This window comes from Protopterus annectens, chromosome 2.part1 (assembly GCF_019279795.1).
Source record: "Protopterus annectens isolate FY-2018-M chromosome 2.part1, PAN1.0, whole genome shotgun sequence".
NCBI classification, from domain to species: domain Eukaryota; kingdom Metazoa; phylum Chordata; order Ceratodontiformes; family Protopteridae; genus Protopterus; species Protopterus annectens.
Window position 1 is genome coordinate 1717777877 of NC_056729.1, and position 15626 is coordinate 1717793502.

General features: G+C 41.0%; 1 protein-coding gene across 7 annotated transcripts in view; it reads right to left on the minus strand.

The window, feature by feature from the left end:
* The window catches only part of EIF4G3 (eukaryotic translation initiation factor 4 gamma 3), a 3593176-nt gene that overhangs the window by 3168064 nt on the left and 409486 nt on the right, over nucleotides 1–15626 (minus strand). For all 7 annotated transcript variants that reach the window (XM_044063163.1, XM_044063168.1, XM_044063165.1 and 4 more), the window contains one exon: nucleotides 10019–10198. In XM_044063163.1, coding sequence (XP_043919098.1) covers nucleotides 10019–10198 — 180 coding nt within the window. The remainder of the gene's footprint in view (nucleotides 1–10018; nucleotides 10199–15626) is intronic.

Below are 15626 nucleotides of genomic sequence, written 5' to 3' on the forward strand. Positions count from 1 at the left end.
TCCTCCAATGGTGGTTCCACCTTATTTTCTTCAACTGGGTGCCGGCACTTCAGTGAATTCCAATGCTGGCTGCTTTGACTTTGGGAAAGAGTCCAAGACCAGCTAGAAAAGTTGCTGGGAGGAAGCCTTAGAGGTGGATGGAGTGAAAGATCCTCTCTCAACCTAGCCTAAAAAACTGGCATGCAATGGTTTGGAATTTACTGCTCCACCCTCACCCTCTGAAAACAACAGTGCTACCCATTCATTATTAGTGCCTAGGCAAGACCTCTGCACCAGGCAGCTGAAAAACCAGAGACCTCAACAAAAAGTCAACTCCAAAGGCAGCGGCTGCAAAAGGGAAAAGTAATGTCATCTGAATGATTGTCCTCTGCTTCCCCCATGCCATTAGTCAGGATGCTTGCATTTTTTTTTGGACTTGGTCCCAGAGGCCTTGGCCAATGTCTGTGGAAAAGCAAGGGAATTTACTTCCCACAGTCACCAAAACTGTACACAAGATTCAGAATCAGTAACACTAGTTAGGCATGCAAAACAATTACAAAGACTAAAGAAAGATAAGAACATTCCCCTCTGGGATTACAGATCTTTCTCTGAAAGCATACCAACTAGTAGACAGACAACACTGAAGTCATGCAACCATACTAAATTGCACAGTTTGTTTGTGTTTTTCGGCTTTTCCCGGTTAGGGGTCGCCACAGGAGAACTCCGGTCCGCTAATGATTGGATTTGAAAATGTCGTCATCTGACACTTCTACTAAAGTTTTATATGGCAAAGGGAGAGCACCAAAACAAGTTTTCGGGAAAGTCAGGCTAACCACTGCAGTGAATATTAATATGACAGACACTTTCACACATCAAAGCACTCAAGGAGGATTGAGGTTCACAGAGTGCAGTCTCCTAGCCAAGCAAAGGAGTATTATGCAGCAAAACCATCTGGAATGCTATCCGATTATGAATTAATTTAGACTACTTGGATCTACAATAGGTCTTAGATTTTTATTTTTTTTTTAACATAAAGAATCTCTATTTTCAGGACTTCATCTAAGCTGGTGGACCTGCTGCTGGAAAATAACGTTAACTCTTCTGCCACTGGAAACCTGTTTAAGAGTGGGGAGAGAGGCCAAGGGGGGGTGGAATAAAACCTTCCAGTCGCAGATATAAACTAAAGTTATGTACTTAACATAACATAGATATGATTCATGTTGTCTGATTTTTGTCTGCTTCCAACCTATAGGTTGTTGCATCCAATGAGATCAGACCTTCGCACTGATACAGACATATCTTGGAACCAGACTCCTCCCCACCCATAATTCCCTAGGCTGCATCATAAAGCCCTTAGTTTGAAAATAAGAAAGCTACCTAGGAAAACCTATACCAGGATAATAGTTATAACCTTGGTGATGTTAGATGTTAACGTCAATAATAACAGTGTGGTGTCACTGTGCTCAGATAGGGAGCATAATCAATTATCTTGAAGCCATAGATGAGAATTTGGAAGGGGGAAGGAAGGACTGGAGTTTGAAGCTGATGAAAATCAGACAACCTGGATACAGAGTTTAAGTACATAACTTTTGTATCCAATGTTGTCCATTTTCATCTGTTCAAACACGCAGGATGGAATAAAGCTGTTAATCTGGCTGTAATCAAGGAAGGACAGTCCTAAGGATGATGGAGCAGCCAAAAGAGGAGCCCGATCTAGAGGTGTCCAACTTATGAGACAAAGGTATGCACGGTGTGACAAGTGGACACTGCACAAATATCAGCAGATAATCCTCTGTTAAAATGCTGTGGAAGTAGACACTGCTCTGGTTAAACGTGCCTTTGTTTTTTTTCAGGTAGAGATGAGCTCTTTTCATGATACACTAAAGGAACAAATCAGAAAGCCATCTTGACAAAGTTACTTTAGAAACAGACTTTCGCAGTTTGGTTTAGCAAAGGAAACAAACTGATCATCCTTTCTGAAATCTTTTGTTTGTAGATATAGAAAACGACGTTGTGTATTACCATAATGTTCCATCTGTATTGTTGATCCTCGTTCAGCCATTACACATGGGTATTGATTCTGAGCTCGGAACAGAGACGGCCATTTTCCAAGCTCGCATCAGCTTCAAACTCTCAAGCTAAACTCTTACCCACAATCCCCCTTCTCCCGGTTACCTCACATTGAGTTTGCAAGTCAAAGAAGGGAGAGGCTACCTCTGGTCAAATAACCTAAGAGAATCGGATGGGGAAATCCACTAGAAACCACAGAAAGGGGAAGGAGGGAGGGTCGTAATGACTGAACTAGGATCAACAATATAGATGGAACGTTATGGTAAGACAACTTCTTTATCTCATATTGTTAATCCTCGTTCATTCCTTACGCATGGGACAGAGTCCCCAGCGACCTCCATTCCTGGGAGGCTCTCATGGAAGGACATTCCTGAGCACCATTGAACCGAAAGATGCTCTTCCCATGGAGGCAAAATCCAATTTGTAATGACTGATGAAGGTATGAGGCGTAGCCCAAGTTGTAGCTGCACAGATGTCATGTAAAGAAGCTCTGGCATGGAAGGCAGCAGAAGTTGCCACCGACCTTGTTGAATGCGCTTTCATGGTAGTAGGCAAAGAGATATTACGTTGTGTATAAATAAAGGTCACACAGTCCTTCAACAATCTAGCTAATGTGACCTTAGCAACAGCAGATCCTAATCTAGGTCCAGAAAAGGCCAAAAGTAACTGATCAGATTTACGAAAGGGTTTAGTACTGTTTAAGTAAACACGGATTTGCCTGTGTATAGCTAGGGTATGTAGGCAATACTCTCCTCTGTTTGAATGATTGGGAAAGAAAACTGGAAATTCAATGGCTTGATTAATGGACATTTCAGAGATCACTTTAGGCAGAAATGACGGATTAGTTCTCAGAGACACTATCTCTATGAAAAATCAGGTATGGGCTCTTGATACTTAAAGCTTGAAGTTCAGAAATACGCAAGTAATAGTGACCAAAAACAAGGTTTTCCATGACAAATACTTGAGGTCGCAAGAAGAGGCTGGTTCGAAAGGTGACATTGTCAGAGCTTGTAGAACTAATGATAAATCCCCATGGTTGAATAGGTTCTCTAAAAGGTGGCTTCAGATGATTCACACCTTTTATGAAGGTCTTGCACAATGGGACATAACAGAGGAATCTTGGACACCCTCATGAAAATTAGAAATTGCAGCTGAATGAACTCTAATGGTACAGGCCGACAGACCCGATTGAAACAGGCTGGCCAGATAGTCCAGTATTATCGACACTGGTGCTGAAAAGGGGTTTACTTGTTTATCTTTCAGCCAACAGGTAAATCTTTTCCACTTGCAGAGATAAGTAATTTTAGTGGAAGACTTATGAGAAGCAATGTGAATATCACGTACTGGTAAAGAAAGATCATTCTGCCTGGCAATCAAGGGAATTTTGCAATGGTCTAGAATTACTGTCAGGCATTTGGTGAAAACTTTGGGTGCAGTGGATAAACCACATGGTAAAACACAGAACCTGCTGTTACAAACTTAAGAAATCTCCTGTGCTACTTTGCAAAAGCAGCACAAAGACAGCCGTCTTAGATCTACTGTAATCACACAGGCTCCTGGAAAGATCATGGATAGCAGTTTTTGAAGGATAAGCATTTTGAATTTTGGAATATTTAGCTTCATAGGTGTGTACTACGCTAAAGAGCACTACAGCCTTTTTAAGCCTAGCCATGCATCCCAAATCTCAGACAAGTTCTGGTACCCTAGATAACTAACTGTAAGCTTGGGAAATCAACATTTACAAGCAGGGGGCCTGGGAGATGAACCATTTACAGGCTGCCTGTACCTATTACACACAGGTCTGAAACCAAGGATGAATTTTCAGTTACTCATCCAACTGTCCATGTTGTACTTGAATTGGATTACGGTGGAACTCTGTTTCACATGGATGGGGAGCCTGTTGCATAGTAGTAGTTGTCTCTTGGATACATACCTGTTCCTCCAGCAAGTCTTACTTGTATCACAGTAAGGTTTAAGCCTTTAGAATGGGCAATTCAGGGGTTTGTTTTGCGGATATGCAAGAGGTCCATCAGTAGCAGTATAAAATACATCTGGTCTCCTCTGAAGACAGGCTACTAGTCTAATGGGACTAACCTGATCAAAGAAAAAAAATAAAATCAGGTTGGGGTCAGACAATAACTTGCATGCCAAACATAGATCTCCTTTGTCAAGCACTCTACAGGAGCAATATGGTTTCCTTGGGGCAGGTGGCTGGGTTCAGAGAGAAGGCCTTGAAATAATCAAGTACCATATGGATCGGAGGAACAGCCAGTGGTCCGGGAGATGGGAGAATTAAAATCTGCCTGCAACGGGTTTGGGCATGAAAAAAAAAAAGTTTCCTTTACCTTAATGCAAGGTAGCCTCCCAAAGGGAGAATCTTCTGGGAAGAAGCAGAAGACAGGATGTCAGGGTAGGACTGAGGGGGGAAGGTGTTCAGATTAAGATAACTCGGGTGATAATGGAGAACACTGGACCACATGCAAGTGGAAACCAGAATACCTAGTGACGTGATTACACAAATTCAAGTGTTATCGGTTATTATCTGAAACTGTTATATGATAAAAGTTAAAAGCTTTTCATTATTGCTGAGAACACTTCTTGGCAGCCTATGATGTTAATTAGAAAAATTCTTAACAATAAATATGTAACCTGCCCTTCAAATGTGAAACAAGGATCATGGACTTAAGACTCAAAATGAGAAACACTCCTCATAATGAGGTCACTTGAGAGGTACGAGTAACAATAATGGGTTTCCTATCCATTATTTTTAGTTTTGCTCCATTTAGTTGAATGCTGTAGCTGACATGACACACAGCAGCTTCATCATGTTACACAACTGCAGTAACACACTGAGAGCAAAGCAAAAACAGTGGTGTAGTCCGTTTTCCATTATCACCTACAATAAAACAGTGGTGTAGTCCGTTTTCCATTATCACCTACAATAAAACAGTGGTGTAGTCCGTTTTCCATTATCACCTACAATAAAACAGTGGTGTAGTCCGTTTTCCATTATCACCTACAATAAAAACAGTGGTGTAGTCCGTTTTCCATTATCACCTACAATAAAAACAGTGGTGTAGTCCGTTTTCCATTATCACCTACAATAAAAACAGTGGTGTAGTCCGTTTTCCATTATCACCTACAATAAAACAGTGGTGTAGTCCGTTTTCCATTATCACCTACAATAAAACAGTGGTGCAGTCCGTTTTCCATTATCACCTACAATAAAACAGTGGTGTAGTCCGTTTTCCATTATCACCTACAATTCATCCTCATTCTCTGATCCCATAGAATCAGATTACTCCTAAAAGGAAACATCTCTCCTTTTACTGGGAGAAGCTTCAAGAGCAGTCTGTTGTGCCTAGTAGGTCACCCTAGATTTCATATGGCAGTTTTAAGGAGGTCCTGAGTTTTGACCTAGGTTGGAGTGGCTGATGACTGCGATGTAAGGCTGATATAAGCTGACTGAGCTTTTCTGCTTTAGACATCCATTTAGAAAGGAAATCTGTAAGCAGTAAGGCGACCTCGGCCTGAATAACTGGTGTGTTCCTGCAAAACAACTGTGGGAGATTAACCATCTCCCTCAATAACCAGCACCCCCATATGTCCACAGCTGAGGCTTGCAGAGCGATTTCAGACCAGTCCTAGATAAAGAAAGCAAAATCAACCGGCCTGCTGCCATGGCATCCTCTAGAGAGGTCACGCCAGAGGACTCAGCCCTGGTCGTCAGACCTGGGGACTGCAGAAGCAGCTTAGTCGACAAATGCAGAAGCAAAATGATCACAGTCATCCAGTGAATCCTTTTCCTTACACTATTTGTCTTCGCATTTCTTTTGTGAAGTAGTGATCAAAGCAAAGGCAGCAGCATAAGTAACTGGGTCCAAGGACTCCAGCTCTATGTTACAGGTGTTTGCTCGAAACCTAGCATAATCCTGACAACTAGAAATGTCATGCTGAAGCCCCAAACCCAAACAAAAGAAATAAAAGTCTATTGTGGGATTTGTTTCCCAAACCTTAAGCAGTTAACTTATTTTGAACATTAAATCAGAAGAAAAAATTTTCAAACAGGGTACTTAACTAAAAAACAGTTGTAAGAAACTCTAAAGAAAAGTGACCCAGCCAACGAACTGACAGCATGTGATAAACATATTAGCATATAGGATTGTACAGCTAAAAAGAACTGAAGATGGTGCTGGACAACCCTCTTATACCAAAGACTTCTGAATGTCGTCCCTCTGATGTCCATTGGCTAGGGATGATGAAGACTCTGGAAATTGTGCCGGTCACTACCTTTTACAAGACAGGAAGACAACAATAAAGTACTTAATCACTGACTATGACCATTAGCTGGTTATCTGAATCTACTTTTATTAAGGGTATACCAGGATTCAACTTCCATATGAAGTCTCAGATGCATAACAAAATAAAGTGCTTTCTTACAATAACATTTGAACAAACATAAAAAGTAATCATTGAAAGGCCACTTTAAAGTTGCACCTTCTTCTGCAAGTGCAATGAAACAAGGAAATGGTGAAGTTAATAGCTCAACATATCATAGTGAGCAAAGCTAATTTTAAGCAGCTTCACTGACTGAAATGGTTGAAAATATTTGATTGAAATGCCAAAACAAATTTATTGAAAATGTTTTGCTGAATGTAGCAAATATAATCAAAAAGGAACATCTCTGAAACCTAAACACCAGAATACTGTAAATGGCAGGTCTTCCTGCTTTTTGCCCCACTGATTAATCTAGTATTCTTCATGGAGCAATGCAATTTGAAGTAAATGCTCAGACCCCACATAGTTCTTACTGCACATTAGAAAGACCGAACCGTTAAAATAAGAATTATGTGGGTATGGGGCAATATTAACTACCACAAATGTGGTCTTTTTTAAATTTTATTTCTACATTATACTTTGTACTTCACTGCTGTCAATGAAAATTGCTTCAGTTGCATGTTCTTTCAGTCAAAACTCTTTTACGGTTTACCACTTTAAATAATGCACAGGGATAAAACTTCAACTATAACCAGAGTGACTCAGATTTAATTAGCATATTGTGGGTCTGATGGAGCCAGCACAGACAGGTTGTAGCCTGGGTGACAAGGTGTCATTATTCTTCTTAAGAGAGGTAGCTGAAGCAAGTGTGAACAAGACTGCGGGACTTGTCTATAGTTCAGCAAGACCCACTGCAGAGGACTTCACCATGGGTTAACAGCAGTGTCCGCACTAGCAAAAGGAAGGCAGAGAGGCCCTCTGTGGTGATGAGTCGCACCTCACCTGCTCAAGGTCATACTAACAAAACCCTATGACTTCCTGTATGGCAGCTTCTGCAGCAGGTCTTTTTCAATAAATAACAAATAAGCCAGATGAAGCACATCACTGCTGACTGATGGCAGGTAACAGGAATAGGAATTTTGGCCATTTCATCATTGGAAAAATGTATTTTAAAAACAAAGAAGATCCTCTTAGCCAGTATTCATAATGTCACCTACAAAGAATTTCTCATTCAATAACAATTTCACTTTCTAATGTTTGAATTTGATAATCTGTCACCAGAGTAGATTTTAATTTGCGTCTCCTAACAGGATAAATATTCTGACCAAATAAGTAAAATACATGTTTCTGTTGCGGAGGATGGCTCGAGTTAAGATCTAGCAGTCCTCTATAAAGTGAAAGACTACTTATGCTTTTAGGCAGCAGTTCCAAGCCAACCACTTTCTGTACACCATTACATGTAAAACAAAAGGCTAGCTCATTTCTGATAACCCTAACAGGAAAACATACTGATTCTTCTATTTCTATGGATGGAAGAAAGGTTTCTGGCACACACAGCTGCTCATGGATACCTTTCAAAATCTAAAAAGTAAATTAAACACAATCAGCTAAAAATAAAGTGAAGACAGTCTAGGTTAAGGAGGCAGTGGAACTCACTAACTCTGCAAGCATAATTAAGTGCACAAGCCATAATAATTGCAGAGTCTGCAAGTCCAAATACAATTTATGTTGTTTCACAAGGGCAATAGAAATTGGGAGTACCCCCCCCCCCCCAAAGTAATGCTTTTACTCCTCTACTGGATTTAAAAAGGCATCAAACTATGTAAAATACTCTACAGGAATGAAGTGTACTAACTGGTTCTCAAAGAGCAGCTGATGCACGGAACAGACTACCAAATTACATTAAACCAAGTACTAGTTTAGATATTTTTAAGAACAGCTGGGACACTTATTATGGGAACAAGTGTTTTGGTATACTGGCAGGCTAGAAGGGCATTAATGCCCGTGCTTGAAATATTTGTATGTATATGTATGTAACAGAAAAACATTAACGCTTAAGTCCATTGTAACCATGAGATGCAGGGCCCTCCCTTAACAGTTAAAGAAAAAAAAAAAAAAAAAAAAAAAAATCAGCAACCTAAAAAGAAACAGTTTTCCAAAAACAAAAAAATAATCAAATAGCTATACTGTAGTAGTGATGTGGAAGTCAGAAACCATGGGTACCTCAGAGTACTGAGCTTCACAAGACAGAATGGAATGTTACTAGCAGCCAGTCTGAGGCAGCAGAGCATGAGGACACAGCTGTCACACTTGTTCAAAGGAGCTACAAGACCATTTACACCTTTACCCGTACACCCCCACAGGCCTTGCTTCTCTGTTCAGGGAGGGCCAGGCCAGTCATACCACGGATGAATTTATGAATACCCACCCAGTTACCTAGCTTTTATTAAAAAGAAAAGCAGTGTATTACACTAAGTTTGTAGAGGAAGTCTGATTCAGTACAGGATTTGCCTCTGACATTTTCTTTTCTGCTGCACATTCCTCCCAGCTGCTCATCAATCATTCCTCCTTCCAGTTAAATGCCTCACATTTTGTTCCCCATCACTAGGGTGGAGGTCAACTGGCAGGGACCATCATTCCAGACAGCCATCAAGGATTTGTTTTTTTTTTGTTTTCGACCCCAATATTTCACATGCACTTGGAGTAGTTAGTGTGTATGTGGGGGCATGCACAAGCTTTTTTTTTTTGGAGGGGGTCCCCCTCATTTCCCTAAAAACAGTCCCACCCCTTCCTCTCAAAGCATAGAATAGCTTTTCCAGTTTGCACCACAGAAATCATACTTCCTAGTAGCATCTCTTACTGCACTTCCATGGGAGGGCAAGCCACGCCCCTTCACTCCTCCCTCTACCTGCATAGCTCCCTTCAGTGTAGTGGTTGCTACTTGAACCCTAAGTCACTGAAGTTGTAGTTAGGGTGACCATCACTCAATTTTTTTTTTCCTGGACTATCCGGAAATCAAACTGATTCTCCGGTAGTCTGGAAAACACTGTACAAACTCTAGTATTCTGTTTCAAAAAAGGAAACAGACCATCAGAGTTTTTAAATCGGTTGATTTTCTGTTTGTTTTTTTTTTTTTTTAAACAGAAAAGCATAGTAAATCAGCCAAAAACAGGCAGCAGGAATGGAAAAAAAAGAGGGCATCCCCTGCCATATGATGTAATTGCGACACCACAAAATGGGCAGGATATGGGCGTGAGAGGGGGTGGGGTGGGTGGGTTTACTGGTGATGTGAGGGGTGTAGCTTTACTCCGGTTTTAGACAAAACAAAAGGTGGCAACCCTAGTTGCAGTCAGTGCTCCATCCCTCCACAGCACAATGGATGATCTTTGCTGCTTCATGTTTCTAGGTTCAAAGTCAGACTTCTTAGTTACAACACGTATACCATTTGTTTTTACTGATTGACTTGTGGAAGAAAGAGTTAGGAAGAGTCATTCCAAATATGAAATAAGGACAGCAGTAACCTGCCCGGGTTTCACTAGTGAATAAAAAGGAAAAAGAAAAGCAACCTCATGCAGTGCAGCTCTAAGCCTTCAAGTGTTCAAATGGCAGTAAGAAGGGACAGCATATCTAAATCAAGGAAATATTGCTACAATCTACAATTACTCCATATGGCAAGTCAAGATGCACTTACCGGAGGTATACAGTACTGGCTCTGGGGCATTGTGTACTGCATTGACAGCGGATTAACCATCATAATAGGTGGATTAGTCGGGTACACTGCAGGTGCTGGAGTCGGTGTTCCAGTACGGAGAGAAGGGTTAGTGTTCTGAATGGCAGTGCGCGATGCCTGTATCTGAGGCCTCTGGAAAAACTGGGAAAGAGAAAAAAAAGTTTATCATTTACTTACTGAGCACATGAAGTGGGTCAAAATTAAACATGCCCTCCCCTGAAATGTATGGAGATGAATGCCTTCATGCTTTTTACTCAGTCTTAACTGTTCTTTCTTTGTGACACTTAAATGCAGTAACATCAACTGTATAGAAAGTCACATCAGCACATTTAACTCACTTTACATTTAACAGCTGTTCCAATTCAAACTATTACAGCAGAAATAGAGAGGCAGCCAAGTGCCTTTCCCTCACTGTAAATTCAGCATAATCAATGGAAACAGCACCTCCCCTCAATCAACTCTGAGCAAGTACACAACCATCTATGTATGCGTACACATACACCATTTACATCCATGCATACTTGCACATATATGCACATTGCCGAAATATATGAATGTACACTATATATATATATATATATATATATATATATATATATATATATATACACACACACACATACACAGACATATATTACGCACATACATATACACATGGATTTATTACAGTTTATCGAAGTTACAAAACTTCGAAAACTATATGGCTGAGACCATGTGACTGAAGTTTTGAAACTTCGAAATAAAAAGCACAAAAACAAGAAAACATGTTTTACACATTATATATATATATATATATATATATATATACATACACACATATATACACACACTGTACACATATACACATGCATATGCACACATACATTTTTATATACACACACATATATATATATACATATACACACACACAATCTATGTATATATGAATGTATTACATACACACGTTTCCCTGTATCTGGTTAAGCCCAAGACATCTGGATCTGAATACACCAATATGCAACAGCGGCTGTTATATACATGTAATCACTGCTAGCATAGTTTACATCTGTGTGCCAGCAGCAATTCAAAGATTTGGTCTTAATTTCCCTGTGTTTATGCAACACATAGTGCATGGGGGAACAAAGATCTTCAACCTACCCTGCAACAAGCACTTTTTCTGCCTCTAGCTGAAGCTTTAATATCAACTAGGTCACATAGGGAGCCCATACACATGCCACAAATCTAATATGGAAGCCTGAAGCTTTAATATCAACCAGGTAACATAGGGAGCCCATACACATGCCACAAATCTAACATGGAAGCCTGAAGCTTTAATATCAACTAGGTAACATAGGGAGCCTATACACATGCCACAAATCTAATATGGAAGCCTGAAGCTTTAATATCAACTAGGTAACATATGGAGCCCATACACATGCCACAAATCTAATATGGAAGCCTGAAGCTTTAATATCAACTAGGTAACATAGGGAGGCCATACACATGCCACAAATCTAATATGGAAGCCTGAAGCTTTAATATCAACTAGGTCACATAGGGAGCCCATACACATGCCACAAATCTAATATGGAAGCCTGAAGCCTTAATATCAACTAGGTAACATAGGGAGGCCATACACATGCCACAAATCTAATATGGAAGCCTGAAGCTTTAATATCAACTAGGTCACATAGGGAGCCCATACACATGCCACAAATCTAATATGGAAGCCTGAAGCTTTAATATCAACTAGGTAACATAGGGAGCCCATACACATGCCACAAATCTAATATGGAAGCCTGAAGCTTTAATATCAACCAGGTAACATAGGAAGCCCATACACATGCCACAAATCTAATATGGAAGCCTGAAGCTTTAATATTAACCAGGTAGCATAGGGAGCCCATACACATGCCACAAATTTAATATGTAAGCCTGAACTAGACAATATAACCACTGAAAAAGGCTCAACATTCTCTGCAGACTCCTCCCAAAGAATAAATTAAATTCATAAAAGCAAAGCAATATTTCTGCCTAGTCTTAACAATCCACTAATTTTACTTCTCTAAAAAAGAACACAATTGACTAAAAACACGCCAAAGGCAAGTGTTGGGATGTTCAACACCCCCCCCCTTTATTCAGAATGAAAACTGTTATTCAAAATATACCATGGGCAGAGTAGTTTAACAACCCTCAAGGGTTGTCACATTTAGAGTTACACATCAACCATGGGTAAGCCCATCAACATCCACAGCTTTTGGTGAGGGGCACCTCTGTTGCCATCTCAGTTCTTTTTTTTCCAGATGCCTCAATTGCTCTTATCCACACAACACTTGACCTGGTGCAATTGAGATACATTACCGTCTCTAAAAGGAGCAAATTAAATGAGCAGTGCCAACTGGGAGGAAACCGGAGACAGCTCAAAAGCCGAAAAAAATGGGCAAACTGGCATGCATCGTTTACACAGCAAAACATGCCTTGAGGAGCACACATGCATGGCAGCAAGCCAGAGCAACAAGGACACTTGTTTATGCTATAATTAAGCTGACACAGATATATTCCTTTAAAATGGAGGGGATGCAAAATCTTCAGTCCTGGTTGTAAACATGCATGTTGCATTTATCCTTGCTCTTGTGGCCCAGATCATAGCTGATTAGCTTTGGTTTGTTAGCCAGGTAAGTGAACAAGCCCTTCAAAACTCAAGTAGGGGCAATCTTTACTCAAGCCATGCACCTCCTAATATATCAAAAGTCACAGATCCTTCAGGAAGAGTAACTTTTGTGAAAACCATCTTCTGTAGTAGATGTTCTTTCTAACTTTACAAATAATGGCATGCTTCTGCAAACGGCTGTCAAATTCCTGTGAATACCCACCCTCCAAAAGCTGTAAAAGGCAGACTTGCTAGTGAATCTCTTGAGACCACTGCTACTGAGACAGCACTGTGGTTGATTATCAAAGCCCATGGTTCAGTTCCAACCTCCAGCTATTGTCTGTGGCGTCAGCATATTCTTCTATGAGCCAGTGTTTCATTTTCTTCCCAACTCATAAATGATGCCAGTTAACTAGCTATTCTAAACCATTCATACATGTACACCAAGTTTACCCTGATGTTTGGGGTCCAGACCAAGGCTATAAAGAGCCTGCTTTTGGCTCAATGTATTTACCCATTAAACAAAGACTAGTCTAGACATTATTACCATACCTTGGTCTATATCCTCCTGCACCTCTCACTGAAAAAATAGAGAAGCTAACCTTCAGCTTACCAATTTGCTCTTCTACTCCTAACCACCAGCACATGCACCAATTCGTCTTCACACACCAGTCGTGCAGTCAGGATTCATTATCCAGCAGATTGGTGCCCATGCTGCTGTGTTGTGTGAGCTGGGGGGGGGCTGCACTACTTTCTTAAAAATTGCGTGCAGCCCACTAAACACACCGAAGTCTGGTCTTGCACTGTCACTCAGCCCTATAATGCTTTCCAAACAATAGCATAATCTGAATTGTGCTCAGTAACTGTGTTGCTACCATTTTAGACTAAAAGGCTTACTAACAAACAGTTTATTTTTTCACACCCTTCTTCACTTACCCTTCCCTTCTTTTTACCCTTCCCAACAGAAGATTTCTGCAATATTTACTTGACATTTGTTTACCAAGGAAGTCTGACTTAGAACAAGTCAATTTTCAGTGGAGGCCTGGGAAGAAACGCACCAGACACATGTCTTTGTAACGTGGGAGGGAACACACACAAATGCAGGGAGGACATGCAGACTCCGCAGAGAAGGCACCCCAGCAGAGAACCAAACTGGAGAACTTCTTGCTGCAAGACCATGCAAACTGCTGCACCACTGGGCCATCCATTTACGCACTTCATTTTTTTAATCTATTTAGATAGTGACACATTTTATACACAGATGAGCCTGATCTGCAAGGGCATGGAACGCATTATCATGGAACTTATAAACAAAGACATTGGCAACCTTCAAACATTGGACCCCACCCAGTTTGGGTTCGTGAGGGGCCGATCTTGTCTCCTGAACCTGATAGACTTCTTCGACTCAGTCTCCAGAGCTGTGGACGAGGATAAGGCAGTCCACACAGGCTATCGAGACCTCGCCAAAGCCTTCAACACCATCCCCCACTCTGAAATCATAGATAAACTTACTAAGCTGGGCATAAATCCCTACATCACTCGATGGGTTGCCAACTGGCTTACTGACAGAACCCAGACTGTAATAATAGTGGACTCCAAATAAGTGTAAAGTGGAGCACCTCAGGGTTCAGTCCTGGGACCGCTCTTGTTTGGCATCTACTTCTCTGAAGTACAGGCCAAAAATAAGGGACTCTGGCTAAAAAAGTTTGCAGATGACTGCAAACTGGGAGCCATTATTGAATCCCCAAATGATGTGGATATTCTACAAAAGGGCCTTACAGAAACAGATGCTTGGTGCCAGAGCCATGGGCTCAAGCTTAATGCCAAGAAAAGTACAGTTTTGTACCTACCATAAATGTAGATGTTAGAGTATATACACTGCTGCAGTCATTACACTTGGGTTATCCTGCCGTCAGGTGGTTCCCCCAGTCGGCCTGAGTTTCAAAGTTTTGGTCCGGCGTCGGTTGCTGTCGCCTCCTCCCTGACGTCAGTGCGACAGGGGTATAAAAGATGCAGCAGACGCCATTTTCTTCAGTTTTTCTTGCCCCAGATGTCAGGTGCCCTCAAATAGGTAGGCAATTCAAATTACTAATAAAACATACATAAGAAAAGCAAACAACTTTCAGCTACCAGCAAATACTCTCCATAGGTAGTAAAGGGTAGAAGACAAAGGTACGTACCTGCAAGTAAGATGGGAAGGAGGGAGGGTAACCTGGACTGCAGTAGTGTATACACTCTAACATCTACATTTATGGCAGGTACAAAACTGTACTATGTTCGTGTTACACTGCTGCAGTCATTACACTTGGGTAGAATCCCAAAGCTGAGGTAGGGTGGCTGGTTCTATAAGGCATTAGGGGTGGCTATAAGGCCCTGCAGCACTGCAGTGGCGAAGCCAGCTCTGGATAGAGGCAGATGGTAATGCTTGGTGAAGGTATGTACAAAACTCCAAGTTGCTGCTTCCAAAATATCCTTGGTAGGTACTCCTCTGAGGTAGGCAGTTGAAGTGGCTGTTGCCCTGGTGGAGTGAGATCTAATGCTGCTAGGTACAGGTTTCCCATGGTGGGTATAACAGAAACGTATACAATGTCCTATCCATTTTGAAATAGTCTGTTTTGAACATGGCTTTTCCCTGTGCTCCTGCAGCATATGCTACCAATAATTGCTCAGATTTTCTGAAAGCTTTGGTTTTGTCCAAGTAAAAGCGTAACTGCCTGTGAATGTCCAAAGAATGCAGTCATCTCTCCCCTTTATTATGTGTTTTTGGATAAAAGGTTGGCAAGTGAATAGTTTGGTTTAGAGCCATACTGGATACCACCTTTGGCATAAATGTAGAGTTAGTTCTTAAACACACCTGTCCTGGTGGAAAATGAGGAAAGGTTCCACTGCCATTAGTGCCTGTAATTCTGAAACTCTTCGTGCTGATGTTATTGCCAGGAG